General features: G+C 50.4%; 3 protein-coding genes across 7 annotated transcripts; 2 read left to right on the forward strand and 1 right to left on the reverse strand.

Annotated features, from left to right (window-relative positions):
- Window positions 1–11: 11 nt before the first annotated feature.
- Window positions 12–5729, forward strand: CHTF8 (chromosome transmission fidelity factor 8). 2 transcript variants are annotated; one of them, XM_037041407.1, is made up of 4 exons: window positions 12–103; window positions 4651–4708; window positions 4980–5097; window positions 5483–5729. In XM_037041407.1, exons 2-4 carry the CDS (start codon window positions 4686–4688, stop codon window positions 5705–5707), a joined length of 366 nt encoding a protein of 121 aa, XP_036897302.1. In that variant the 5' UTR covers window positions 12–103; window positions 4651–4685; the 3' UTR covers window positions 5708–5729. The 2 variants fall into 2 exon arrangements, with proteins under 2 accessions (XP_036897302.1, XP_036897303.1); XM_037041408.1 differs by lacking the exon at window positions 12–103 and adding an exon at window positions 446–497.
- On the forward strand, window positions 5682–7546 carry DERPC (DERPC proline and glycine rich nuclear protein). Of its 3 annotated transcripts, none has more exons than XM_037041403.1 (2): window positions 5682–6535; window positions 6575–7546. In XM_037041403.1, the coding sequence occupies exons 1-2, from the start codon at window positions 5704–5706 to the stop codon at window positions 7480–7482; spliced, it is 1740 nt and encodes a 579-aa protein (XP_036897298.1). In that variant the 5' UTR covers window positions 5682–5703; the 3' UTR covers window positions 7483–7546. The 3 variants fall into 3 exon arrangements, with proteins under 3 accessions (XP_036897298.1, XP_036897299.1, XP_036897297.1); XM_037041404.1 differs by having other exon boundaries at window positions 5682–6472; window positions 6590–7546; XM_037041402.1 differs by having other exon boundaries at window positions 5682–7546.
- Window positions 7547–9849: 2303 nt separating this feature from the next.
- Window positions 9850–23023, reverse strand: HAS3 (hyaluronan synthase 3). Of its 2 annotated transcripts, XM_037041406.1 has the most exons (4): window positions 21874–23023; window positions 18175–18810; window positions 12796–12897; window positions 9850–11989 (listed from the first exon to the last, which is right to left on the reverse strand). In XM_037041406.1, exons 2-4 carry the CDS (start codon window positions 18808–18810, stop codon window positions 11066–11068), a joined length of 1662 nt encoding a protein of 553 aa, XP_036897301.1. In that variant the 5' UTR covers window positions 21874–23023; the 3' UTR covers window positions 9850–11065. The 2 variants fall into 2 exon arrangements, with proteins under 2 accessions (XP_036897301.1, XP_036897300.1); XM_037041405.1 differs by lacking the exon at window positions 21874–23023 and having other exon boundaries at window positions 18175–19425.
- Window positions 23024–27724: the final 4701 nt, after the last annotated feature.

Below are 27724 nucleotides of genomic sequence, written 5' to 3' on the forward strand. Positions count from 1 at the left end.
CCGGAAGTGCGCAGGCAGTGCTCGCGGCGGCGGCGACGGCGGCGGGAGGTTCGGTTGTCGCCCGTTGGCCGCGCGGCGCCGCGCTCGGCGGCCGCCATTGCAGGTCAGGCCGCGGGCGGGGGGGCGCGGGAGGCCGCGGGGAGCGAGGGCCGAGCAGGGATGGGGGCGAGGGTGTGAGGGAACGGGAAGCTAGGGAGCTGGGGCCGAGCGGGGCGCGCGGCTCGGGGAGAAGAATGGCGAGCGAAGGGGCGGGGAGCGGCTGGCGGGGGAGGGGAGGTCGGGAAGAAGGAGGGGCGCGGGGAGGGCCACACAGAGGTGGGGGGAGAAATAGGGGGTTCCCCGGGCGTAGGAAGGCCGGGAATTGTGGGGGGAGGGACCGCTGTGCAGACGGAAGGCGGAGGGAGGGGAGCGAGCGGGGCGGAGCGGAGAAGGGCGGAAAGGGTGGCCGAGCGCGGGCGGAGGACGGAGAAGGGGGCGGCGCGGGCCGGATCCTCGAGGTATGTGCAGAAAGGGGTTCTTCCCCCATGGGGTGGGAGTCCAGTATCTGAGGTTTATGGGGACGGGCTAGAACCGGAACCCAAGCGGTAGCGGGAATATCAGAAAGGGGACTCTCGGGGGTGGAGGTTGTAGGGCTGTGAGGTTTGAGGGGACATTTTTAATTGGGGGGGAGGGGAGACGCCTGGGAGAGTTGATTTTGGAGGGTGGTCGGAAGGAAGAGATAAGTCTGGAAAGTGACCCAGGTTCTTTTGTGGGCGGAGTGGGAGATGAGAGAAGAGTCGGGTGGGGTCCTTCCAAGAAAAGAACCAAGTATATCATAATTAGAGGGGAACAAACGATTTTGGAGAATGAGGGTGGTAGAAGAAAGTTTAACCTTTGGAGGAGGATGACCGGTTTGGAACACTACTATAGGGGGTGTGGCGTAGGGTAGTGTAGAGAATCGTTTCTCAGGGAGGTAGGAGAAAGGATTAAATACGTTGGCAATAGATCCCAGAGAAAGTCCAGGTAATTTGGGGGGAGGTTGGTGAACACGCCTGGGGAAGCGGATTGAGAACTCCCAGAAAGTGGGCGGGATTACGAGCAGGAAGTGTTTGTGGCCCAAACTAATGGGAAGGGGAGAGGGTGGAGGAAATGGGGGCTGGTGGGAGGAGAGTCCGCGATTGAGGGAGACCTAAAGTAGGGTTAGAAGGAAGGGGCCTTGGAGAACACCGGGTGCTGTAGTGGTAAGAGGAGGAAGGGTTGAGATGGGGTTGCAGAGTGGCAGAAGATGGAGAAAACTGGAGTAACTCAGATCGACTGAAGCCATTTTTTCCACTCATTGTCTGCAAATACCAGTAATTGATTCCCTCCATCATGGGAATCCTAAAATGTGGTGGGAAAGTACCACGTGTATGCACAGTATCCACACGTTTTTGAACACACTCTTCACTAAGAAAAGTTTGGAAGCATTCAGTTCCATCTACCCTCCGTAGCCCCCTTTTGGAGGGAGGCAAGCTTCTCATTCAGAAACAGGATTTCATCACTTTGATAGAAAGCTGTCCACAGACAAGATCCTTTTTAGACCATCCCCTTCAGTCACAAAGCCACAGTAACACTGCTAATAAAAATAATTGTATTCATTTATATATCAAACTTCCTGAATTGTTCATTTGGTGGAAAGGCACACAGAAAAATAGTCGTCATTTAAAGGAAAACAACCTCAACTGAAGCAGTTTGGTGAGCCCTGACTGCGATGTTTGAATTGTTCTCCCATTGTGTGAACTTGATTTATTCTGATAACCCGCTGCTTCTATAGGATGTTTTACTCCACTATAAACATTAAAATAATAATCAGTGCTCTATAAAGACATTTTCTATACTAAGAAAAGGCCATGTTCCTCCAGGTAATCAATAGCTTGACCCTGAAGGCTTTATCATGTGCTAGGTACTGTGCTGAATACATTCATAACCTCATTTAATTCTCACAACTCCTTGAAGTAGTTCTTTTTTATGCCTGGTTTATTAGGGAACTGAAACAAGGTTAAATTATCCCTGTCATACATAGGATACGTGGCATAATCATAGAATCCAGATCTAATGGCTTTCTTCCAGTATCCCTAAACATAAGGAATAGTCCCTGGTCCCAAATAAGAGACCAGTAAATGCTACCTGTTGGCCTAGAAGATGTTAAAGCCTTTATTCCCTTACTTTAAAAAGCTTAAAATACAAGAATTAAAAAATCCTAATGAAAAAAATTTATAAAACATTTAGCTCATTTAGAAAAGAGTTATTTGTGGTTAAGTTAAACCATGGAGTCAAAGCTCCTTTCAGTAGAAGCTGTGTGTTCTTTATTCTGCCATACTTTATCTTGGGGGCAGTTACCATTATGAAAATAATTGTTTACTATAAGACTGTTCTCTTTAAGGCAGTAATCTTTTAACAATTCACAAACCAAAAGATAAATTTTGTTGGAGATTAAAAGGAATCAGTATCAAAGAACGCCCTCTATAAACAATTAGATATAATATAAACAGGTTTATGGTTCTTTTTTAATTGCTCATCTCACAGATGTAATAGCTGCTTTGGTGGCAAGTTACTAGGTTACTTGCCATTTTGTAAAAGATGCTGTGTGAAAGGCTAGTGTTGTAAAGCAATCAGCTCCTACATGCCTATCTACTTTGCTGAAGGGCAACTGTTGCAAAAAATATATATAGGATTCAGGTGATAGGATATTTTAAGGCCCTAAAGTAGAATTTTAAAATTTGACAATACAGTTGTAGTAGGAGAGGGGGCCAGAGAGACCATGTTGTGGAGTTAGTTCACATCCCAGCTCTCCCACTTTGTGAGTTGTTACTTGACCTTTAGCTTCTTTAAGCCTGTTTTCTTCATCTGTAAAATGGGAGATGAGACAGTGCCTACGTCGTAGAATTGTTTTCATTTCAGAACTGAAAGATTCCAGATTAAGTGTTCAAACAAGTGAGAAATGAAGCTCTTTATATTATAAAGATAATGCTCTGCCTGGACCTTCTTAGAAATTGTGGTGGCACTTTGGTTTTTCATGTTTTTAAGTTAATAATTTTAATAGTAATTAACTTCAAAAACGAGATAGAAGCCAAATGACAATGTGTATCCCACCCAGATTGTTTTGAATCCAGTCAAACCTTTGGGTTTTTATTTTAAATCATTACTCTTTCTCCTTCAAGAAACCTTCGAAGTGCTTTTGGTGGTTCTTTCTATGAGGTCCTCCTTGGTCAAAAGACCAGTGCCCTCCTGAGCTAGTGCATTACCTGTTCTTAAGTGGTCCCCCAGCTGCCACTGCTTCTGCAGGTGTGGCTTGAGGATGGCTTCTTGATTCCCTGTTGCCCTTCTGACCAGCTCTTGAGTGTATGCTGTACCTGCCTGATGCCTTTTAATTCTCACTGGCACTTGGTTTTCTCCTTAGGGAGGACAGAATTGGGTAGTCATAACCAGTGTAGATAAAGTCAGATGGCCTAGGTTCTTAGGCTGGCTCTACCATATACTGGCTATGTGTGTGCACCACATACAAGCAAATGTATCTCAATAGCTTTATCTGCAGAATAGGGATAAGTACCTATCTCAGAGTGGTCACAGTAATAAGAGATACCACCCATATATGTGCACAGCATCTGATTTGTACTAAAAAATCCACTAAATATTAGCTGCCATTTATATTTAAAGACCAATGATTTGACCAACCTCATGTTCCCAAAGTATGGTGCTCAAGAGAAGAATCTGTTGTCCTTTAAGTCTGTTTGATGGTACTGCACTCTTCCCTGGAGATCCAAAATGAAGATTAACAGATCAGTAAAGAAACCAATTTTAATTTATTGGCTGAACTTGAGCACAATTATACCTACTAACTTGCTGTACTACATTTGGTAAACATTGGACTAATAACCTTCCACTAACATTCTATTCATTGGAAAGACGTACACAGAAGTTATAGTTTATATCCCCGCTGAATCTGCCCTTCCCAGAAAGAAGTACAAATGAAGCCAGTTTCCAGCAAGTGTTCCGTATAAACTCATTCTTGTATAGTACTACAAACTTGCCACCAGGTGGTGCTGTTGTATAAAATGAGAGTCGTGGTACACTATTTTTAGTGTCTTAAGCCGAAAGATGGTTAAAGCATTTGATGAGAGTCACGTCAGAAATCAGCTTACTTTTCACTAAAGTTGACTGAAGGCCTTTTCTTTTCTCAAGGCTTTTAGTTAAAGGAGATCCTTGGAACCTTGAAATACCAGATAAGCAAAGTGGGCACAAAGTTTATAGTATCACCAAGAAAAAAAAGTAAAATCTAAAAGAACTAGCTCTTAACAATATCCTTGAGGAAGGAACATTACTAGTATAGTAGTCAAGAATGTGGGCTGTGCAGTGTATAGGTTGGGTTCAAATTCTTTTGGGGGGGGGTGTTTGGACTACTAGGCATGTGGTCTTGAACCCAATTGTGATATCTGATTAACTGTTTACATTGTAGTTACCTTTGGTGATCTTAAGCAACCTTATATGTATATCAGTTTTTTTAAAGTTTACACCTTACAGAATTGTTACTAAATGAAGGAATTAAATGAAATGTGTATGAAGCATTGTCTATTACACATGCAAATACAAGCTATTGTATTATTATCCTAAACCTCTTTTTCCCCTCTACAGCTTATTTTCAGTTGTTTTTTAAAGACGGAAGGCTCATGGTACAAATTATTGTTTCCAGGTGAGTACGTTTTAAGGCTTTTTTTTTTTTTTTTACTCAGCTTGAATGCTTAGAGCTATATAGATTTTCTATTTATTGGAGGAATCAGGGTCCTGAGGTACCGTTCATACAGATCCTTGCATTTCAATCTCTAGTTCAGTGTGGAACACTGCCCAGTTTCCCGAGAACTTGTGCTTAACACAAAGTTCCTTTGGGCCTTGAATGGTGGTGTAGGACACTAGTCATCCTTCACCCCACAAAAATATTGTAACCGCCAGCCCTTTGCTTGCAGTGCTGGGGCTGGAGGCCTGGCAGAATGGGTGCTGATGGAGCTACAGGGGGAGATCGAGGCTCGCTACAGCACTGGATTAGCTGGAAACCTCCTGGGAGACCTACATTACACCACTGAGGTGAGGGGGCTTTTCTTTCCCTGACTAATGCCTCAGGAAAGCAAGCTACACCAAGGTGGTGCTCCCAGGACCCAGAGTGAGGACTGCCCTCAGGTTTGTTATTCAAGGTCTAGCTAATTTGCTAGGCTGTCTGCTTATTGTCCCACCCACCTCTGTAGTAGCAGGGCAGTTTAGCTTGAAAAGTCACAGTTCTAAAAATGAAAATTCTCTTACCTGGACAAAAAAGGGCACAAGGGTGGGTTGTCCACTGTGGCTACTCAGCAATGGAAGAGCCAGACCAGGGAGGGCAGGTGGCAGTGTTGCCTGCCAAGAGCATCTCTAGGAAGCACCTGAGCATTATGATCTTGCCCTGAACCTCAGGCATCTCGTTCTTGTTCTGCCAAAGGGAATCCCTGTGCTGATCGTGGGGCATCACATCCTGTATGGGAAAATCATCCACCTGGAAAAACCTTTTGCAGTCCTTATCAAACACATTTCTGGGGAGCAGGACTGTGATGAGCGTGCCTGCAAGACTGGTACCCGGTACTTGGTGACAGCACTCATCAAAAACAAGATTCTTTTCAAAACTCGCCCGAAGCCCATTATCACCAACGTTCCCAAGAAAGTATGAAAGAACCCCGGATTTTCCCTAGAGAGCGGCCAACTCCTTGGACTCGTGCTCCATTGCCACCTCGAGGACGGCTTGACAGTTCCCTGGGACCGCAGGGGGGTCCTGTTCTAAACACAGGCCACCCGCTGGGCATGATCTCGGATTCTCTCCTTATGACACCTGGTTCTCTTGGTGGAAATCTGGCTCCATTTCCAAGGAACCCTTCTCCTTTTCCAGCTTCATCAGGTTCATTGGCTTCAAATCCAGCACCTTTCCCTGCTGGTGCTCGTGACCCAGGCATGGCTTCTTTCCCAAGGGGAATGAATCCCACTAGCACAAGTGCAGTTTCTTTCCCAAGGCCAGGTGGCCTCTTGGGTCCGGGTCCAGGCCCAGTTGTAAACCCTAGAGCAGGGGCTCTTCCAGGCCCAGGACCTCTGTCTAACCCAAGGTTAGGGGGTCTCCCAGGGCCAGGTCCTATGCCCAACTCGAGGGCAGGTGGTCTCCTAGGAACAGGTCCTAACTCCAGAAGTGGTGGCCCCATGGGCCCTGGATCTGCACCCAACCTGAGAACAGGTGTCCTCTTGACTTCTGGAAATGGTCCTCCCAATAATAGGCCCGTTGGCCTGGGCCCTGGACCAAGTCCCAGTCTGAGATCGGGCTTCATGGGTACAAACCCTGCCCCAAGGTCCGGTATGTTTCCAGGCCCCAGCCTTGGGCCCAACCCAAGAGCAAGTGACCTAGGCCCAGGCCTTGGGCCCAACCCAAGAGCAAGTGACCTGGGCCCAGGCCTTGGGCTCAACCCGAGAGCAAGTGACCTGGGCCCAGGCCTTGGGCCCAACCCGAGAGTAGGTGACTTGGGCCCAGGCCTTGGGCCCAGCCCAAGAGTAGGTGATCTGGGCCCAGGCCTTGGGCCCAACCCAAGGGCAGGTGGTCTGGGCCCAGGCCCTAATCTGGATACCAGAGCAGGTGGCCTCTTGGGCACAGGGTCTGGTCTTAACTTAAGAATGGCTGGCCCTCAAGGCCTAGATCTTGCCCCCATTTTAAGAGCAGCAGGTCTTTTAGGAGCAAATTCATCATCTTTTTCACAGGCTTCTGGAAACATGGGCACAAGCCCACCTTCCATGGCAAGAATACCTGGCCCCATGGGCCCAAACTCTGGTCCTGGCTCTCGGGGAATTGGCCTTCCAGGGCCAAATCCATCTCCCTTGTCTAGGGCTCCTGGCCCCATAGGCCCTAATTCAGCTCATTTTTCGAGGTCAGCTGGCCCCATGGGAGTAAATGCTAATCCCTTTCCGAGGGGGACAGGTTCAGGGACACTGAACCCAGCTGCCTTCTCTCAGTCTTCTGGCACATTGGCTTCAAACCCAACTACCTTCCAGAGGTCTGCTGGTCTCCAGAGCTCAAATCCAGCAATTTTCCCAAGAGCCTCTGGGCCTTTAGGACCCAACCCAGCTAATTTCCCAAGGGCCACTGGCTTACAAGGTCCAAGTCCAACTACGTTCCCAAGGTCTACTGGCCCACTTGGCTCTGGTCAGGTTACTTTCCCCAGGTCAGCTCCTGGGCCTCTGGGTTCTTCTTCAGCAGGCCCTGTGGGTATCAACCCAGCTCCTTTTGCAAGGCCAACAGGGACCCTGGGTCTAAACCCAACTTCCTTTCCAAGGATGAATGGCCCTGTAGCCAAGACTTTGGTCCCGTTTCCTAGAGTGGGTAGTCTCCCTGGTACAAACCCAGCTGCTTTCTCCAGACCAGGGGGTCCAATGGCTGCAATGTACCCAAATGGAATGTTACCCCCTTAAATAGCATTTCTTCTCCAGAACCACTTTGGTTTCTAGGCATCGTGGTTCTGGGCAGAGGCTGTGTTTTAGGCAAAAGGGTAGACATGGAGCTACAGTCTGAAGTACATAGCTGGGGCTCAAGTTCAAATGAGCCATCTTTTTCAAATTCTGCTTCTTTCTTGATTGAAGGTGAAATGTTATTTGTGGGACATGGACTGCAGCAGGTGGAGAGATCCTAGCCTCGAGAGAAAGGATCCCCAGCCTTCCAGAAGCCTGCTGTGCTTTTGTCCTACAGCTTTCTGCCCCTTGTTTCTTACTAGTTCCTTGAATTGTTCTTGTGGACTTTCCTCAGGGATACATTGGCCTGCAGGTCCCAATTCATATGCAGCCCCCTGCTCACCACTGGAGAATCAGCTCACTGCTCTAGAAATGCGGCACTGGTGAACAGACCGTGCTTCGGCTGTTCGGACCTGGCCAGCCTCTACTGCCGTACTTTTCCCTGGGGGCTTGAACACAGAATAGGGAGGTGGGCAACCACTTTACAGACCCACCAAATACAATTTTTACTTGACTAGTTCTGCAGCTGCCTTCTCTGGGACTCAGAGGAGGCTAGAATCAAGGCTCCACTGCTCATACAACTCCCTCCACTGGTACTCCCAATCACAGAACCTCGGAATTTAAGCTGATGCGGATGGGACTTGGGGTGGGGGGCTGGGGGTGGAGGGGAGAAATCACTGTGCTTTGTTCAACCTGATGTGAAAGGATGGTTGTTTTTCCTGCATTGTATCTTTTCTAACTGTTTCTTTAATAAATGGGATGAGAGGGCTGCCGATGTCACTCCATTTTGTTACCTGTTCCACAGGGAAGGAAGTTTACCCACTGCTTATGGTTTCAGCTTGGCCACAATCCTCCATTATCTGCCAGATAAAATGCCTTCACCTAAGAAAGAGGCAAGCTTGATTTTTAGCTTTGGCTCACTCATTTGCCAATAATTTCACCAAAGACCCTGCCTACCCTGTAAAATAAAAGCTAAGCCATCACAGGTGTACAGTACCAACGTGGGCCTACAGTAGTCCCTGGTGCAGGCAACTGACACCTTACCCTGTTTCTGAGTAACACTTGGATTACCTCGACTATTTCTAGCTCAAGTGCTGCTTTTAAAACTGGAATAAAGAGCTAGCTTTCATTAAGTACAAAAAGGGAGGAAGTAGCTCAGAGATAAATAGCATTATGTGAGAATCTTTATTTTGACAAATGCACAGTATAAAAAATTTGACATGAAAAGTTAAAAACAAGGCAGGTAAAAATAAATATGTTTACAAATTATTGTAGAAATAATACAAAAAAAGATAGTTAAAATTCTCAATGAGAAAAAACCAAAATGTGCCCCGATTGTATAAAGGCTCTTCCCTTGCTAGAAATGGGGATAAAGCTGAAGACCCAGTTTGGTTTCACTGCTGAGAAATATACAAAATAACTTAGAAAAACCAGTCGAGGTCAAATGTTGTGAGCCCACTACTTGTACTCGCCTACTTTTGATGTGAGGAAAGTTGATAACCACGGTGCAAGGCAGAGCTGCTGGTAGGACAGCCCAGAGTTTCCCATCTGGGGGTCCATCCTGCATTAACCTTCAAGTAAAGCCTGAAGAAAAAGAAGCCCTTCGTCAAGTCTGAGCTCTGCTGTTGGCTGACCGAATTTCCTCCATTGTAGTGCTCAAAACAGTTTACTTCTTGGCCAGCAAAAATCACAGAAGAGCTTGGGACAACTGCCTTTAGCAAATGCCTGCTGCCTCTTGTAGTCTCTGTGGATCGGGTCTAACAGCAATCAGTGGTCTTATTCAGAAACTTCAAGTCTGTGTGATGCAGCAGTGTTGGCTGCACTTGGAAAACCCTTGAGTTTGTGGGAGATGAAGGAGAGCACCAGGGTTTGCCAGTCTGTGGCTCAGCACACTGTATTCCTTTGTAGGAAGCACCTGGGCACACTAGAGGCTTGCCACCTCAACTCTCTCCCTTAGTGCTGGTTCTTTGGGGGTTAGCTGGACCCCGTGAGAGTGGACCATTTGGAGAGAGCATGCACAAGCAAGCAACCCCTCATTCAGAGGCTTAGTCAAGATCCCAGGTTTCAAACCCAGGAACTGAAAATAGTCTGTGGATTGCCAATCTCTAGAAAAAGACTTTCCCTTATTCCCCTACGAAAAGCAGGGAGAATTAAAACAGCCTTGAGTGGCCTGAGAAAGCAAGAACCTTAGAAATCAATTCCGTCTCTTAGTTTGGTTTCTGGAAAGAAGCGATTGCAATAGGGACTATCCACTGCTTGGCTGTAAGAATTCCCTGGAGAAGCTACTGAGGAGAATGGACAGTCTCAAAGATGACCAGCTCGGACTTGGGGGTCCACTTAGGGAACACTGAAAAGCTTACCATTAGGGACGATTGTCAAGAATTGTACCCTGAAAGTCACACATGCTACCCAGCTGCCAAGGAATCTGTCCCAAGCAGTTCCAAGGTGGTAACCAGTTTGGTCAGAGGCTCCTCATAGGTTTTCTACCATGTGCTGAGGGCAGGCTTGCCTGTTACAGAGGGGCCTGTGAGAGTCCAGGCTCTGCCGCACTCGCCATCTTGAAAAACCAATGAGGAGGAGGGTGAAGAGGACAACATCTCATTGAAAGCAAAGTGAGGAGGCTGTCTTGGGACTCAGCTGAATTTGAGAGGAATTCAGGAGCAGACAGGTTGAAATACTAAGTCTTCTCTTCCTTTTTTAGTATGTTGGGGTTGTCTTCCCAGTAGATGACCAAAATGTTTTATCTCCCCGGTAGAGTTCACAGACAAGCCAATCTAGATGACTGGGCAGTTTCCAGGTGGAATACATACAGGCCTCCATATAGCCCATGGACTTTTTCGCCCCTGCCAATTGTTGTTCCTCCCAGCAAACTTTCCTTTTTAACATTTCATGTCTGTGCACCTGAAAGCAGTTCAGTGCTAAATCCCTGTCAGTTTGGCTCATCCTTGGGATGTGGAGATGTGAAATGGGGTATATCACATAATAAAGCACCATTCCTGTACCCTGTTTTCTGATGCCCAGAGATCCGGCTTCCGGGTCTCATATCTCAGGCACAATCTTATTGCATTGATAACTAGGTTGAGGGGGGAACTATTTACTAGCTGGCCCAGACCTCAGAAATTCTCCCACCACCTCTGGTTGTGTTCAGATGGGCTAAGAGAACCCCTTCCCACAAGCCGGCATTGCTCATTTACCTATCAGAAGTTGCCACTGAGTAGAACTTATTTTGAGTTAGCACACTTCTGAGTTCCCTCTGGCCCCTGGGGCAGGGAGTAGAATCTTTCCCAGAGACCACCATGGAGCAGACAGACAGCCTAGAAACAAGTAAGTCTTCACCCCCCTGAGCTGAGATCGGTGTTGCCTTCTCTGAGCAGAACTGCCCCCGGCCATACTACTAATCACCTTTCTTTGCACTTCAGATTTGTCCTTTGGACCATTAAGAAACTAAAACAGCATTCCCTCCTCCCTCCCATCCCATCTTTTCACTTCCGTTCCCCTTCCCTCCCTTACCCATTGCACTTTTCCCCTGCTCTGCTTGAGGGCTATGTCACACCTCAGCAAAAGCTAAGCTATACTGCTCTGGCTTCTTCCCACATCGCCGGGCGATGATGGCCAGATACAACATGAGGAGGGCCACCCAGTAGCAGCCGTACAGGATGGCCCCAGAGACGAGGAAGGCCAGCTCCGTCTCACTGAACAGATCCTGGCAGTAAGCTGTATACGCCAGTCCTCCCAGAAGGACCGCCACCCAGATGGACACAGGGATGAGGCCAATGAAGTTCACCACGATGGTTTTTCGGCCAGAGGTGCCCCAGCCGGACTTATTGATGGTAGCAATGGCAAAGATCTTGGCTGGCAGGAGACTGGACATATAGAGAAGGGAGTAGAGGGACATGAAGATCATCTCTGCGTTGCCCCGGAGGAAGCAGGCATAGGTAGCCTTGATGATGCCCACCAGCTGCACTGTCAGCAGGAAGAGGAGAATGTTCCAGATGCGGCCACGGTAGAAAAGCTGTATGACCGTAGCAATGAGGAAGAAGGGGAAGAAACCCGTGACCACAGATTCGTAGGTCATCCAGAGGTGGTGCTTGTGGAACCACAGAGAGTTGTAGAGCCACTCCCGGAAGTAAGACTTGCTCCAACGAGTCTGCTGGTTGAGCCACCGGAGGTACTTCGTAGGGGTTTCTGTGAGGCACTTGGAGCGCGCTGTATATTTAGTCCTGTAGCCAAGGCTCAGGACGCGGTTGGTAAGGTGCCGGTCATCCCCAAAGCTGCACCTGCTGCCTAGGAACTTCTGATGGTACCAATCTTCCAGGAACTGCTGGAGGAGGCTGTTGCGGTACATGCCCAATGGCCCGCTAATACACTGCACACAGCCAAAGTAGGACTGGCAGGCCCGCTCCACATTGAAGGCCATCCAGTACCGCACACTGCTCAGGAAGGAGATCCATGAATCGTACTTGTTGAGGATCTGTAAGGGAACCATAGATGCTGGGCTTCCTCACCTGAGACCATGAGCCCCAGGAGACAGACACTGGAGACCATGAGGCCTCCCTCACTACCCTGAGTTCTGTAGCCGATTGCTCAAATTCCAGCCATGAGCCCTAGCCCATCCAGGACTGGGAAACCTGAGGTTCAGGGGAGCCAACCACACCCCCTTTCCCGAGCACCAGGCCCAACTCTCCACTGCACTGTATGCACAGGCTATCGCAGTGAAGTTACTCTAGCAGCCAAGCCACCTTCAGTCTCCGGAGGCAGTCTATGGCAGTGACAGAAGGCCCTGACGAAGAGGCAAAGCAACACCCAGCCACCTGTCCTGACCCTTGTTGGAAAGTTTCTCAGGAAGACCTGGTATGTTGGCAGCAATACCCTCTGGAAGAAGATAATGCTCTTTATTCTGACCACACTGTCCACAGCCCCTCAGAGCAACTTACCCAAGAGCAAAGGTTTCTTAGGGGCCTAACTTGGGAGGTGCTTGCTGCGCCATCAGCAAAAAAGGAGGCACCCCCCACCCCGCCGCCAGGGATCACTGGCCTCAGCACCCTGTGCCCCTCCTAGCATCACAGGCTCTCTACATACCTGGTAGTTTTTCCCCCTTAGGTTGAAAAAGGGCAGGAATAGGTTGAGTAGCAAGTGAGCCCATTGAAACTGTCAAAGAGGAACATCTCCCCCGCCCCCCAAATACTAAGTCAGGATGCCATTTCCCAGATTTATCCAATTGGATTAGAAAGAAAGAGTTCAGACCCCCTCCCTCAGGAATCATTCGTTACTTCTTACTTGGACATCTCCCCCGACTCCCCCTACTTGGGGGTCCTCCTCTAGGACTCGAAGCATCTCAATGGTGCAGGCTGGATCCAGTACAGTGTCGGAGTCACATACCTGCAGAGGAAATGCACTGTCAGCCCATTAAAAATTTTTTTTATCCTTGCCCAAGGACATGCCCATTAATTTTAGAGAGAGGGGAAGGGAGGGAGAGAAGCATCAATGTGAGAAACACTGATCAGGTTGCCTCTCACACACGCCTCAACTAGGGATCCAACCTGCAGCATAGGCATGTGCCTTGACTGGGAATTGAACCTGCGACCTTTCAGTTTGTAGGACAAACGCTCCAACCAATTGAGCCACACCAGCCAGGGTTCTCAGACCATTTTGGCCTCAGGTCACATGGCCTGAGGAACATAACCTCCATTCCTATGATTCATTTCCAGCCACTAGCTAAGAGATCTCTGCCAAATGGAGGGGGTGAGAGGAGAAACAGGAAAGTAGGCTGAGAGAAAACCCGGGCTCTGTCAGTGCTGGACCTGCAAGGAGAGAAAGGTTTAGTGCTGGGCAAGTCTTTAGCCCCCGTGAAGTCATGCTCCTGAGAAATGATCTTAAAATGTTTCTCTGGGTCCTTGGGAAGAAAAAAGCCTCAAGTCATTGAAATCAGATTATAGACACAGGGCCATCAGACACTCCTCAGAAGGCCAAGCTCTTGCAGAGGCTACTGCCCAAACCTATCCCATAGGATTTTAACAACAGGGTTTTCCCTGTTTCAGTTTCTGGCCTCTTGGATGACCCACAACCCAGTCACTTTGGCCAAGTCTCAGATCAGGGCACAGAATGGCTTGGGACCACTCTTGCCTGGATTGCACTCTGGATGGGCGTGGGGGCTCTGGCAGCAACTGCCTCCAAAACCTGGATCAAATCTTGCCCACCCTGCCTCCTTTCCTAGGAGGCTCATGGTCTGATTCCAACACACAGACCCATTATTAGTTGTATCTGGGCTGTGAACACACCCTGCTGCTGACTCCTTGTCTGTTTTCTAGAAAATTGCTGAGATGGTACAAAGAGCTCAGATAGCTATTGGGCAGGAGAATTGGTTTCCTGACCTCTGGGGGAGCAAAGTGTCCACAGATAAACCCTGTTCTGCAAAAGCCCCAAATCCTTTTATGAAGGTGCAGAGTGAAAGCCATTAGCCTGTAGGAAGGGGGCAGCCCCCCATGCTCCAACCTATCCAGCTTTCTGTCTCCCTGTTGGAAGACACGGTGGCCAGAGATTAGCCACAGAAGGCTGAGGGGGAACCAGGCAGAGCACCGCACCTGCTCTCCCACCTCTTACTTTCTGGCCCTGGCTGGGAAGGTCCAGACTTTCTGGCCAGACTCCCAGAGCCTCCTCAGCTTACAAACCAAGCTTCCTAGTGCTGCTGGTCCTGTGGCTAGTTCCTGCTCTGACCCTACCCATTCTTGCTTCTCAGCTTCCTTCATTCCAGAAAGGTCTTTCTAGTGGGCAGGGTTAAGGAAGTTAGAGCTCCAGGCTGCCTGCTGTTCCCCACTGTCTGGGGCAAGTAATCTCCACAAAGAGGGAAAGACACACCCTCAGCATGGCTGTTGGAGGACTAGGCTGAACACCACCAGGGTATGAAGGGGAAAGGCTGGCTCAGGTGTGTGAGCTTGGTTGCTAATCCACCAGAACACACGGGAAAAGATGTAGAGTGGAGCAGGCTTGGGGGGATCCTGTGGTTCAAGAGAGTGAATGACAAAGTCACTGTGGCTTGAGCATGTGCCAGGGCTCAAGGGCTTTTGCTAGGCCTACTGAGTCCTCAGGAAAGGTTCAAGGGCCCTTTGACCCTAAGTGAACTGCAGAGTCAAGAACTCCCTCACATGCCTCCCTACAAGGCTGAGGAGGTCCTTGGGCCTAGAAACCAGGAAAAGGTAGATGTACCAAATCTCATGCAAAGATGCAACTTTCAAAAGAAAAAACAAACCCCAAACAAAAAATCTGTGGCAAGCTAATTTTAGGTGAGTAAGGTATAGAACATCTCAATATTGGAGTACTTGAGGACTTCCGCCAAGATGGAGGCGTAGGTGGAAACACTGCCTTTTCCCACAACCAAGTTTGAATACAACAAAGGTTTAGTAAACAAAGACGCAGCCAAAGAACAGAAAACTGAACTATATGGAAGTCCAACGACAACAAACCGTCCAACTGGGACTGGTAAGAGGAGTGGAGCCAGCAGCAGAGCAAGGTCGGGCAGGAAGCATCCCCCTACCCAGGCGACCCAGGCAACCCAGGTGCACGGGCAGCTGGGGTAGCACTGCAGACCCAGTCAGGGTACAGGGCAGGCTGAGTGTGGTCACATTCGAGCATAGATAAACCAGCAGAAGTGTGAGCAGTGAGACGGACCTCTGCAGGCCCCAGTGGCAGACTGCACAGGCCCCAGCGGCGAACCCAGTGAGGGTATGGGGCAGGCTGACCTCGGTTGCACTTTTGCACGCGCAGATAAGCCAGCAAAGGAGTGAGCAGTGAGACTGACCACGCGGCCCCCGCAGTGGGAGGAGGCAGAGGAGACAGCCATTGCTTTCCTTTGACCCCACCCCCCACATACAGCTTCACAACCCAGTGACTGAGTTGCCTCGCCCTGGTGAACACCTAGGGCTCCACTCCTCATACGTAACAGGCACGAACAGCCCAAAATATGGCTCAAGAAGAACTCAAAGCCCCAGAGCCTATAACTCTTAAGTGACCAAGAAATAGCGAACCTCTCAGATGCACAGTTCAAAATACTGGTGATCAGGATGCTCACAGAACTGGTTGATTATAGTCACAAATTAGAGGAACATATGAAGGCTAAAGTGATTGAAATGAAGGGAAATGCACAGAAAACCAATAGTGATGGAAAGGAAACGGGGGCTAAAATCAATGGAGTGGACCAGAAGGAAGAATGAAACATCCAGCCAGAAAAGAATAAAGAAACAAGAATTCAAAAAACCAAGGAGAGGCTTAGGAACCTCCAGGACATCTTTAAATGTTCCAACATCCGAATTATAGGGGTACCAGAAGGGGAAGAGGAAGAGCAACAAGTGAAAAACCTATTTGAACAAATAGTAAAGGAGAACTTCCTCAGTCTGGCAAAGGAAATAGACTTCCAGGAAGTCCAGGAAGCTCAGAGAGTCCCAAAGAAGTTGGACCCAAGAAGGAACACACCAAGGCACATCATCATTACATTAGCCAAGACTAAAATGAAGGAGAGAATCCTAGAAGCAGCAAGAGATAAGGGGACAGTCACCCACAAAGGAGTTCCCATCAGACTGTCAGAGGATTTTTCAAAAGAGACCTTACAGGCAAGAAGGGGCTGGAAAGAAGTATTCCAAGTCATGAAATCCAAGGACCTACATCCAAGACTGCTCTATCCAGCAAAGCTTCATTTAGAATGGAAGGGCAGATAAAGTGCTTCTCAGATAAGATCAAATTCAAGGAGTTCAGCATCACCAAGCCCTTATTATATGAAATGTTAAAGGGACTTATCTAAGAAAAAGAAGATAAAAAAATATGAACAGTGAAAGGACAGCAAACTCACAGTTATTAACAACCACACCTAAAACAAAAGCAATCCAAGAGGACAGCTAGATCAGGAGCAGAACCATAGAAATGAAGAACACATGGAGGGTTAGCAACAGGGGAGTGGGAGGAGGAGAAGGTACAGAAAATAGCATTGACAGCAGGTAGAAAATAGGGGGAGGGCAAGAATAGTAGGGGAAATATAGAGTCTAAAGAACTTGAGGCACGTCATAAAGGGGGGAATGGTGGGGGAGGGGTGTGTAGGATGGAGGAGAATGAAGAGGGGAATAGAACAACAACTGTAATGGTATAATCAATAAAATATTTTTTAAAAAATAAATAAATAAATAAATAAATGTTGGAGTACTTAATGTGCTGTCAGCAGGACTGAGTTACAGCACAACACGGGCAGGCTGCCACAATAGCCAGGACTCAAGTGATGGGCAAAGCCCTCTGGCAAGTACGGAGAAGTGCAGAAAGAGAGGAATGGACAGTGTGGATGCTGGACCCGAAATCGGGGGGCCTGGGGATCAGTTTCTATTTGTTACTGAAATGCATGAAGCTCTAATCAGCTCTCTCCAGGTTTTGTTATTTGAAAACTGGAGCTATTTAACTTTGACAATCTCATAAGGTTTTCAGGCTGGCATCCACGAGTGAGCCCTTTGACTAGAAGCTGTTCAGGGTTCTGGCCCTGCCAAGACTGCAACAGAATCAAACTGTAGGATGAGTGGCACCTGTGTCCCTCCGCCTTACAGACGTGAATTTGACACTGGGAAGAATAGGGCTTTTGGTCCATAACTAAAACAGTATTCGAGTGCTTTCCAGTGGGATGACTTTCACTCTTCACCACACTTTTTTATGCTGGAGAGGCTCATCCCCACATCGCCAGTGGTGAGGCAGCATTGCACAGTAAGGGCTGATGCCTGTGCTCAAACTCTGGCTCTGTACCTTACTGCTGAGTGACTTCAAGCAAGTCACTTGGCCTCTCTGTGCTTCAAGATTGCCGTCTATGACTGGAGATACTGTATGTTTCGGACCATAAGATGCACCTAGGTTTTAGAGGTGGAAAATAGGAACAAAATTTTGAAAAAAAAAAGTGGTAAAATATTTAGTAGCATAAATAACATAATATTTCACCAATATAAATGTAAACAGAACTGAACAGCAGCAGCATTAACAACCATTATTCCTCTCAAACTTGGGGGGAGGAAGTGTGTCTTATAATCTGAAAAATACTGTAATAATAGTACTTATCCCTGGTCCTGACTGGTGTGGTTCAGTGGACTGAGCACCAGCCTGTGAACCTCAAGGCTGACAGTTCGATTCCCAGTCAGAGCATGTGCCTGGGTTGCCTGCCAAGTCCCCAGTTGGGAGCATGGGAGAGGCAAACAATACACGTTTCTTTCCCTCTCTGTCTCCTTCCCTTCCCCTCTCTCTGAAAGTAAATAAAAATCCAAAATCTTAAAAAAAAAACAAAAAACAGTACTTATCCCCTAGGAGTAGTATGAAGATTAAAAGAGTTAATATGTATGAAGAGCCTGGAACAGTGCCTGGTGTGAAGTAAGTTTTATACATCTGTTTGCTATTATTATTATTATTATTATTATTAGGACACAAGTCACAGAGTTAGGTAACAGCAGAATCAGGATTCTATCCCAGGCCTTTCTGACCCCAGGACAGCTGTTCAGAACCATTATGCCTGTTGTTGCCGTAGGTGCAGAGGAGGGCCATGCACCACACAAGGGATCTAGACTGGACGAAAACTCCTGGGGGAGGATATGCCTGGCTAACCACACACAGCCACACAGCCACACACTCACAGGGAGCCACCCTTACCTGAATGTAGTCCACCGAATCGCCAAGGGCCTTAAAGGCCGTGTACATGACCTCTCGCTTGCCTCCCCACTTCTGCATGATGCATGAGAAGCTGCTGGCCCGCACGATGTCCCGCACACGGTCCATGCCCTCCTGCAGGCTGGCCTCTGTCTCACCCTCTCCCGCCTCATGGAAGTTGCTGCGCCACACAAAGAAGCCGGCTTGCTCAGTGCCACCTAGCACCTCATGGAAGATGTCCAGCATGTAGGCATCCTCCTGGCGATTGCCATCTACCACCATGACCACCTTGAGGTTGGGGAAGGCAATGCGCTGTACTGAGCGCAGACACTTGCGCAAGTAGTCAGGGTCCTCTTGGTACGCGGCGATGCAGAGTGCCACTGCGCACTGTGGCGGGGAGGGCAGCTTCAGTGTCCGGCCTGCCCGTCTCATGTGGCGGTGCTCCAGGAAGGCAAACAGGCTCTGGGTGAGCAGGTGCAGGCCCAGGATGGCGCCATACAGGCCGAAGGACAGGTAGTGCTTTTCTGTGTGAATGAACTGGTAGCCTGTCACATAAGCTGCCAGGATGCCACCCAGCACTACCAGGGCAAACAGGCTGGTGCCCACCACACGCAGGGCTGTGGTCAGCCGCACCGGCATCTGGTGGGAGAAGGCAGGAAATACGGGGGTCAGGCAGGAGGCAGCATCTCCAGTCACTGGGAGTGGAAGCATTTTATCTGTGCATGGCCCAAAACTGGCGAAATGACCCACTAACCAAAACCATTGCTGAGCATGACTAAGACTGCAGACTTGGAAGCCAGACTACTAGGGTTCAAATGCCAGCCCTGACACTATCTGTGTGACTATGTTCTGTCCCTTAGTTAATTCATCTGTAATCTGTGTGGTTGTAGGACTAACCTTGTAGCCTCTTTGAGGGTTGTATGCTTACATAAAGCACTTAAAGTAGCACTTATTGTTAGACAAACCAAAGCTGGAGAGAGCTACAGGATACTGAGCAGTGGATGGCAGAACTGGGATCTGCCTGACCAAAAACTCTTAAAGGCAGGCATCAGTAGGGGGGAGCCTGAGGCACTCCTGAACACAGGAGGGGCCAGGGAGAAGGAAGACGGACAAGGAGGCAGCCAGGGGTCCAAGAGCTTCTACCCTGCTGTACCCACTAGGGGACTGCACTCTGGGAGGGGAACGTGTGCCAGTAAAGCACAGCCGATGAAGAAAGTGTAGGAGGAAGAGAGGAGAGACAACAGGAAACATAAAGAGGTGGGGGGGGGGGGGGGGGAGGAAACAGCTTCCTCTTCTTAAAACAGCAAAATCAGTAAGAGAAAGTTTCCCTGTTTTCTCTGCTTTGTCACCTTTTTCTCATTTACTTGAGCATCAGGGAAAAAAGGGAAAGCGACTGGGAAAGGTGGACCAGGGAAAGAAAGGAAAATGAGGGCTGGGGTGTGGACAGCACTCCTGGAAGAGCCCAGCGCTCAGGGCACCAAAGGGAACTGCAGCCACACTGCAGCTGCCTGGGAGGCCCCATCAGCCTGGTCCTAGCGCCCGCACGGAATCTCTCTGCTCGTCCCCCTGCCCGGCCACTCCTACAAATGCTGCCAGATTACCTTTGTAATAATCAGGGCTGTTAGCACCTGTACTGTTGGAAACCAATGTGTTTTAATGAAAAGAGCCTAAGACTGGACAGACACCAGAAGACTTGTGCTTAAAACAGGGCTCTACCACGTCCTGGCTGCCTGACCTTGCCCAAGTTCTCTGGACTTGTTATCTCCCCCTAACCGGGGTTCTAATGGTTTCTTGCTTAATAGATCTCAGATATTAATAAATAATTTCTCTAAAAATGGAAGCGCTTCCAGTCATGAAAGACTACCCAAGTGGGAAGGCTGACTGCGGGATGGGGGTGGGGGGTGCCTGATCTGGAGAATCCCATTACCAGCCCCACCACCCTCTACAGACAATGAGGTCTCACTTCCGAGCTTATTCCAACTCTGGGTCTCAATGGAACCGCCCCCTGAGCCCCGCCCCAGCACAAGCACACCTTCTTGCCAGGGGAACATGCAGCCACTGCCTGTATCAAATGAGATTCCGGCACCAGCCCCATTCCAGCAGCTTCAGTCCGGAAAGTGCTGTTGGCAGCCTCGCCTCTCCGGGAAGCGCGGCCTCCGGGCGGTAGCTGTGCCCCACCGTCCCCGGGAGGCTTCCTCTGCAGGGTTCCCAACCCTCCCTGCTTCCCACCCCACCCCCTCCGGGCACGCGCCTGTGGCCCAGGGGCCCCCCAGACCCAGTACCCAGGGCCCAGGCGCTTGCCGCCCCCTCATGTCCCCCATCCAGAGCTCACATGCCGAGGAGGCGCTGCGCGTTCTACTGTCCATCTGCAATCTGGGAAACGGCAGAGGGTCTGAGGCCAGCGCAGCAACGTGCTGGGCGCTGGCGGCGGCCTCGGGGCAGTGCCGGAGGCAGTGCCCACCAGGTTAATGCAGCCGGGAAGGCACTGGCCACGCTTCTCACTCCCCGCCCCCCGCTTTTGAGTCTCCCCTTCTGGTGAAGGAGGCGCCGGCCACACCCACGTGCGGTTTCCCACGACCCACAGGAGAGAACAGGAAAACCCAAGGAATCAGTCGGACCAGGCCCCACTCATCCCCCTGGGGCCCGAGCTACCTTGACAAAGTCTGCCTGCAGACAAAGGCGACATCCCCAGTGTCGCCGGCCCCCACCTTTCCCCGGGCGGGACCCCCACACCCGGAGCAGGAATTGGAGGCACTACCTTGTACCCCCGACCCCTCTGAAGGCCGAAAAGATTCTACAGCCGATGACCTCGCGAACAGCCAGGCACTGGTGTGGGCTCTGGCCGAGGTGCCCCTGCCCAGACAGGGCACCGTGTTACCCCAAGCCGGCGGAGGGGTGGCTGGACCGCCTCTGGCCCCCGCACACTTTCCCCCTTCGCTCAGGAGGGATTCACTCCAGCTCGGCCCGGGCAGGCTAACGCGCACCCGGCTTCAAAGGCACCGGATTAGGGGCGATCCCTAAGACCGACCCCCGCCTCCCCACATCACCCACTAGGCAAACGGAAGGGGAAAACCTCCAACCAAGGACGCACACTGCCAATCTATCCCCGAAACTTTGCAGGGCTGCCCAATCTGCAGCTTCTCCAGCTGACAGGTGTGCCCTGCTTCGGGGCCCACACGCGGCGGGGTGGAAACTTGTGCGTGGGGCGGGGGCTCTTTCCCACCGGCCCCTCCGAGCCGGCAAAAGAAAGGACGCCCAGGCCCGCGGATACGTGCGGCCTCTGCCCGGCTGACCCGCAGCAACGCGGGCGCCGAGCGTCTCGGTGCCGGGACAGGTGCGGACCCGCGGGCGGCCGTGGGGGAGGGAGAGACTTCAGCCCGCCTCGCGCCCCGCACCGCCGTCCCCTCCCAATCCATTCACAAACCAGGAGCCGCGAGGGAGGAAGGGAGGAGAGACTGGAGCGGAGGATGGAGGAAGAAAGGGAGGAGGGGTCAGTGGGGAGGGGGCTGCAGGACCCGCCGCCAGGAAGCCTGGAGCTGCCGCAGCCCTCAGCCCGCCTCCCGGCGCGGGACTCGGCGCCCGCACATCCGGGGGAGCCGGCCGGAGTCCGCGGGGCGCCCCTGAAGCCGAGCGCTCCCGCGTTCCCGGAGCAGCCCCCGCGCGGCCCGCCCCTCCGAGGCGGCCGGCCCGGCCCTCGCTCACCGTGCCGCCGGCCGCCCGCGCTCCGGTGCTCAGCGGGCCCGCGGCTGCTCCATGCCCCTCCTCCCGCTCCTCACCGCCGCCGCGCGCTCCGACTGACGAGCGCCGGCCCAGCCGAGACGCCTTTAAGTACCGAGCGCAGCGCCGCCGGGAGAGGCGCCCTCCTCCGGCCCTGGGGCCGGCAAAGTTGGGAAGAGTGGGAGGGCTCCCCCCGGGCCACGAGCGTGCACCCCCTTCCTGGCTCAGGCGGAGGGACCTGCACGCGGCCGGCGCCCCGCAGGACGCCGGATCCCGCGTGGACGCGGCTCCTCCGCTTTGCAGAGACTCGCAGTCTCCGCGCCCTCGAGAACCGGGTTCCCCCGCCGCGCCGGAGGCCGAGCTCCTCCGCGATCGCCTCGGGTCCAGCTAGCCGCCCAGAGCAAGCGGTCGTTGTGCTCAACCTAGAACGTGAAGCGTCGCTAACTTTCAGTACAAACCATGGGGCCTTCCAAAATCGCTACTCTCCGTCTCCCCTGCCCCGCGCCCCGCTTTCTAAGCGTGGAAATCTACTCACCTTGCAAGCCGGTGGAAGTCTTCCCTGACTTATGTACGCGAGGAGGCTGTTCCCGGTATATAGTACTCCCGAAAACCAAGACCGCAGACTCTTCCCGCCGGCAAAATGATGATGATGATGATGATGATATTAAAAGACTGGTCAAAGAAGGTGTTAACAATTATGACGAGCTTAGCTTTGAATTCCGCAGCGGGGCGCTGATGACTTGAAGGTTGTCTGCAAAGGCTGCAAGCGTCTTGCAAAAAACCTTGGAAGTTCCGGTGTCTTAACGCCAAAACCAATTCCGCCTCCTCCTTTTATACACCTTCATTCCCTATATCCATGACCTCTTAAATTCCCAACTGACCTTATGGCAGGTGTTTTCCAGGTGCCTGAAAAGTTCATGCTAGACTTAGACGAGGTGGGGTGGGATTGGGGAGAGGCGGGGGTTATCAGCAGAGGAAGTTTAGAACCACCTGAACACACTGAGCTCCTCGATGTCGGAAAAACTTGATGAGAAATGATCATTACAGACCAGTAAAAAGTAAATTTGCATGTCCTTCAAGCGCACCCGAGATGATTTCCATTTCTTTCCAAGCTGCCACAAATTTATAGGAGCCCAAGTCTCGGTCTACAAGTTGCTCCTCAGGGCACCTTCCCTGCCTGCCCAACAGTCCTCACTCAGGGCCTCGGAGCTCTAGCCCCAGAGACCCTGGCAAGCAAAAACCGCCCCCCCCCCCACACCTCCTCCACCCACTTCCATCTTGCATTACAGATATCAAACCCTTTTACACTTTTGCTTGAGAAAATCATGACAAATGTGATACACTGTTTAAACATTATTATGTGCTTTTAAAAACTATTATTGAATCCACAATGGCAATGTGTTTTGAACTAAAGACTGGCCCTGAAGAGCCCTAATAATGCACAGGGAGCGCGAGAAGCCCTTGGTTAAGAAGAGGGCTCTGAAGGCAGGCGGCCAGTTCTGCCACCAGCTGTGTGGCACTGCCCTCAGTACCCTCATCCCAGAAGTGGGACTGAGTGTCTACTTTACAGAGCCGCTGTAAGGACTGAAGAGATTGGCTGAGAGTAAGTACTCAGTGAATGGCATCCACTTGCCATGCTGTGGATTCCAAATGCCCCTGCCCCAGGACGTGACAGGAATTTCAGAGATCAGTGTTGATGACAAATGCTTTGTCTTGACTGTATTATGGTCTCTCAGAGCCCTGGGCCACCTCCTCCACATTCAGGGGCATCGCAGAGCTTGGGGTTGCCAGAGATCGGCTATCTGATCCTACCTCCCACCCAAATTTGCACTCTGACATTTCAGATCAGAGGAAACAAGCAGGGACTAGGTGGAGGCAAAAAATGAGACAGCCTCAGCCTGCTGGGCAGTGAGTACCCCACTTGAAGGAGCCGTCCGGGTCAGAGGGAGGGCCCAGCATAGCTAGGTGTTCCGTTCGTTGTCAAGAGAAGCCAGAAATCCAGATGTCTGTGTAAAATCTCCCAATTTGTAAGTGCTACAAGCTAATTCAGTGTTGAAAAAATACACTCCATGGACCAGGCAAAAATGTATCTGAGTACAATGTAGCCAACCAACTGGCCTCTGGTATATGACCTGTTTAGGAGCATAAGGCCTAGCCAGTTTGGAAAGATCCCATCTGCCCTCGGGGCGATGGCAACATGCCTCCTCCAGTGCCAGTGGCCTGGGGCTGCTCCAGGATCACCTAACTTTGCCCCATCTTGCTCAGCTGGCTCCAGGGGTTTTTCACAGGTGGTGGGCTGATGCAGCACAATTAAACCATCCTAAATGAATAGCCAGTCCCGTTGCAACATCATGACCAAAGGCTTGGCCCATACCAAGGGGCTTGACCGAGGGAGGAAACCCTTCTCTGTTTGCAGGGCCAGAGATCTGGCACTATCAGGCAGCCAGGAGAGTCTTTACCTTTGAGGCCAGCCTGTGCTGGGGAGGGTTTGTCTGTAACGAACATCTGGTTTTCGGTGCCCTATTTACATTCATCTCTTCAGGAGGAGTCAGGCAGGGGAATTTTCAAGGGGCCGATACAATAAAGCTCAACTTTATCTCTGCCTATCACTGGGGATTCAGAAATAGGACTAATTCCATACCCAATCACTTAAAAATGTGAATTCAGATGTTGTGAACTGGTTTTTACTCAGGGTCCAGAGGATAAGCCTCCCTGTTCAGCTCAGTTGTAGAAGATCTGTGCTTCATTTCAACATTCATTTTAAAAACTCTACAGGCCTGCTCTGAGCAGAGAATGGTGCTTGGCCACTGCGAACTTTCCAGCTGGTTCCTGCCATCTAAATGGTTCTTTGTTCTGAAGACAAATTATATTTAAACAATTAAGTCACCATACAAGGCAGTTTGTCATTGAGTGTTGAGGAGAGAATCCAACTAGGAGAGTTTGAGGATTTTAGGAAGGGGATCTCTGTGAGCTGGAATTGGCTGGCCAAGGTTTCATGACCTTGAGCCCACTGTGCAGAAAGGTAAAAGTGTCCTAGGTGGGGAAAATAGCTTCAGGACAGGAGCGGGTACAGAAACGGGTGAGGTGTGTTTGAAGGACGGTAAAGAGAAGACTGGGTGGGACAAGAAATTTACACTAAAGAACTTGAATGGTGCCTGCTATTGCACAGGAAGCACCCACAAGCTGAGGAAGATGCTAGAGACAGGCTGTGGAAGGTTGTGAATGACCAAACAAGTAGTTTGAATTTGATCAGGCAGATGGTGGAGAACTACTGAAGACGTCTGAGCAAGGTAGTAATAGACTGAAAGTATCGTTTGGGGACGGCTGTGCCAGAGGTGCTTTGCATTAAGGGCCAGGAGTGAAGTGTAGGAAACCTGTTAGGAGCAGACAAGCCACGAGAGAGGGCCGTCCGTGCTGCCTTCAGAAGGGGGGGCAGGCAGCGTTACCGTCTTGGGCACAAGTGAGGGTAGAGGTGGAAGAGTAATTTATACAGTCTGGAAGGATGAAAGGGCCATTCTCAACGGTTTGTTTGGAGGGTTTGAGGTCACCGAAGCTGAGGGGTCCACGAAGATTTCACCTTTCCACTGAAATACTCCAATACCTTGCGCCAACAGGAGATGCCGTTCAGTCTCTGGTGTCATCCCTGGGTCACTGGCTGCAGGAACAAACCCTCCGGGAAGCAGGCACTGCTCTGCTGGGCTCTGCTGGGTTCCCAGTGAGTGACTGGGGGCTGGGAGGGGAAGATTCGGTGGGGGGAGTCATTCTAGCTCCTTCCGGCTGCCCCCCCCTCACCCTCTGACCCACAGTCAGTGCTCCTCCTGGCACCCAGCCCACAGCTTTTGTCCAGACCAAGCAGAATGGACGGCAGCCAAGCTGCCAGGTCTCCCCCAGTTCATCCATCCCTTCAGCTTCCCCTGGGCGGACTACAATCAAAACCTCTTGAAGCTCGTGAAGGTGAACTTCAACCGGCCTCCAAAGAGGAGCAGGTTATGTCCCCCAGCTGACTAAATAGGGCTCTCTCTTCAAGGTGGCTTAATCTGCAACACTAGTTAATACGTAATTCAAAGTGGAAACCGTGTGCTGTGACAACGGCGAGGTAGCTACTGCCACACAAAGTCGCCCTTTCATAACTCTGCCCTCTTACTGACAAGCACTCTGCAACCAGCCCCATTTCCAGGAGCTGTGTTTGAAGAAGCAGGTGTAAGGACTTTGCTGTCCCGCAGTTACAATGGTGAGATTTTTAACTCCAGTCTCCCTCTCCCTCCTCGGATGGAAGACTTGTTTTCATTTCAAATCAAGAAGACCCTGCTCTGCAACAGAGCAGTCAGTCCCTACTGCGAGGCCAGGTTCTTGTGCAGGCATGAAGGTCAGGGTTAGGAGGGCACACCACAGTGATGGCCGAGTATCAAACCAGACCTGGAGATGCTTCTCTTGGAATTCTGGGAACAGAAAAGGCTCTTCTTGGCCATTTTTCCTTTTTCTCCCTCCCCTAGGTGAATGCAGAAAAAAATCCAGGACATTTTCAACCATAATCTGCCTTCGTGGAATGTGGTGTGCAGCTAATAAAATTATTCTCATTAAGGGAATATAGGGGTGCAGCCTTGACTTGGGGTGAACACACAATACAATGTACAATGTGTTGTAGAACTGCGCACCTGAAACCTGTACAATTTTAACCAGTGTCATCCCAATAAATTTAAAAAGAGAATGTAGAAATAAGCATAAATGTAAACAAGGCAGAAACAAAATTGTTAGGTATGAATGACTTAACATTTACTTTGTTTTCTGTTTTAAAAAAGATTCTACTTATTTTCAGAGAGAAGGGAAAGGAGGAAGAAAGAGAGTCAGAAACTTCAATGTGGGGTTGACTCTCATGCACCGCCCCCAATGGGGACCTGGCCCTCAACCCACGCATATGCCTTGACTGGGAATCGAACCAGTGATCCTTTGGTTCGCAGGCCGGCACTCAGTCCACTGAGCCACACCAGCCAGGGTCTTTGTTTTCTTTTAAATCCTATGAATCAAAAGGCAAGAGAGAAGTTCACTCAGATATTAAGGTCGGTTTTGTTTGGGTGGTAGAACAATAGATTTTTTTCCTCTTTCCCTTTTTCTCTTTGTTCTCCAAATTTCCTATCAATAGGTATAAAAATTTTATGACGAAAAGATATTTTGAGACGATGTGAATTGTGAGTTCACAGAATTCCCTTCCAAACTGGGTCTGGGTGAGGCATAGCCTGTACCTCAGATGCACTCATGTGAAAAGGGTCAGACCACCTCAGTCAAGTTGGGGAGGCCAGGGTACAGGAGTAGTGGTGGCCAAAACTTTGCTTTATTTAAACCCTTCCCACTGTTCCTTTGAGAACATTTCAAAGGGAATGGGCAGTATGCAGAGCTGTGGTAGCTCACCCAGCACCTTGGCGTGAATTAGAAAAAGACCCCTTCCTCCTGGGAATGCAGGGCTGAGTCAGGGCTCATGGTTTGCCTGGCGCACGGTGTCGGCCCCCACGGTGATCCTGGGAAGGGAGGGAGGGGCACATAATTACGTGCTCTGTGAGTACCCTCAAACGCTTTCTCGAAAAAAGCATTCCAAGAGCCATGATGCCAACAGCACCGAACTCCCGCCCCAGGGCTCTCCAGAGAGAGGTCCTCCTCCAGGTGCTGAAAACCCAATGCAAGTGCCCATGTGCACGTCCACTCCTACACGTGCACGTAACGCACCCTCCCTAAATGGGCACGCGCCCGCTAGCTCGTCACACAGGCGCACACTTTCCCAGGCCTTTACGGAGCTCAGTCCCAGTACAGTCACAATCCTGGTCTCCAGACTCGCAGGAGGGGA

Source organism: Sturnira hondurensis, unplaced genomic scaffold, assembly GCF_014824575.4.
Source record: "Sturnira hondurensis isolate 20B ecotype Veracruz unplaced genomic scaffold, ASM1482457v3 Scaffold0003090, whole genome shotgun sequence".
Classification (NCBI taxonomy): Eukaryota; Metazoa; Chordata; class Mammalia; order Chiroptera; family Phyllostomidae; genus Sturnira; species Sturnira hondurensis.

Bases quoted from the DNA above. Each gene is read 5' to 3' on its own strand.
- CHTF8 (XM_037041407.1), top strand. From the start codon at position 4,686: ATGGTACAAATTATTGTTTCCAG. The intron at 4,709-4,979 runs GTGAGTACGTTT...CTTTGCTTGCAG, and splicing joins GTACAAATTATTGTTTCCAG to TGCTGGGGCTGGAGGCCTGG. The intron at 5,098-5,482 runs GTGAGGGGGCTT...GTTCTGCCAAAG, and splicing joins ACCTACATTACACCACTGAG to GGAATCCCTGTGCTGATCGT.
- DERPC (XM_037041402.1), top strand. From the start codon at position 5,704: ATGAAAGAACCCCGGATTTTCCCTAGAGAGCGGCCAACTCCTTGGACT.
- HAS3 (XM_037041405.1), bottom strand. From the start codon at position 18,882: ATGCTTCCACTCCCAGTGACTGGAGATGCTGCCTCCTGCCTGACCCCC. The intron at 12,898-18,174 runs GTAAGGGTGGCT...TTTCCTCTGCAG, and splicing joins ATTCGGTGGACTACATTCAG to GTATGTGACTCCGACACTGT. The intron at 11,990-12,795 runs GTAAGAAGTAAC...GTTCCCTTACAG, and splicing joins GAGTCGGGGGAGATGTCCAA to ATCCTCAACAAGTACGATTC.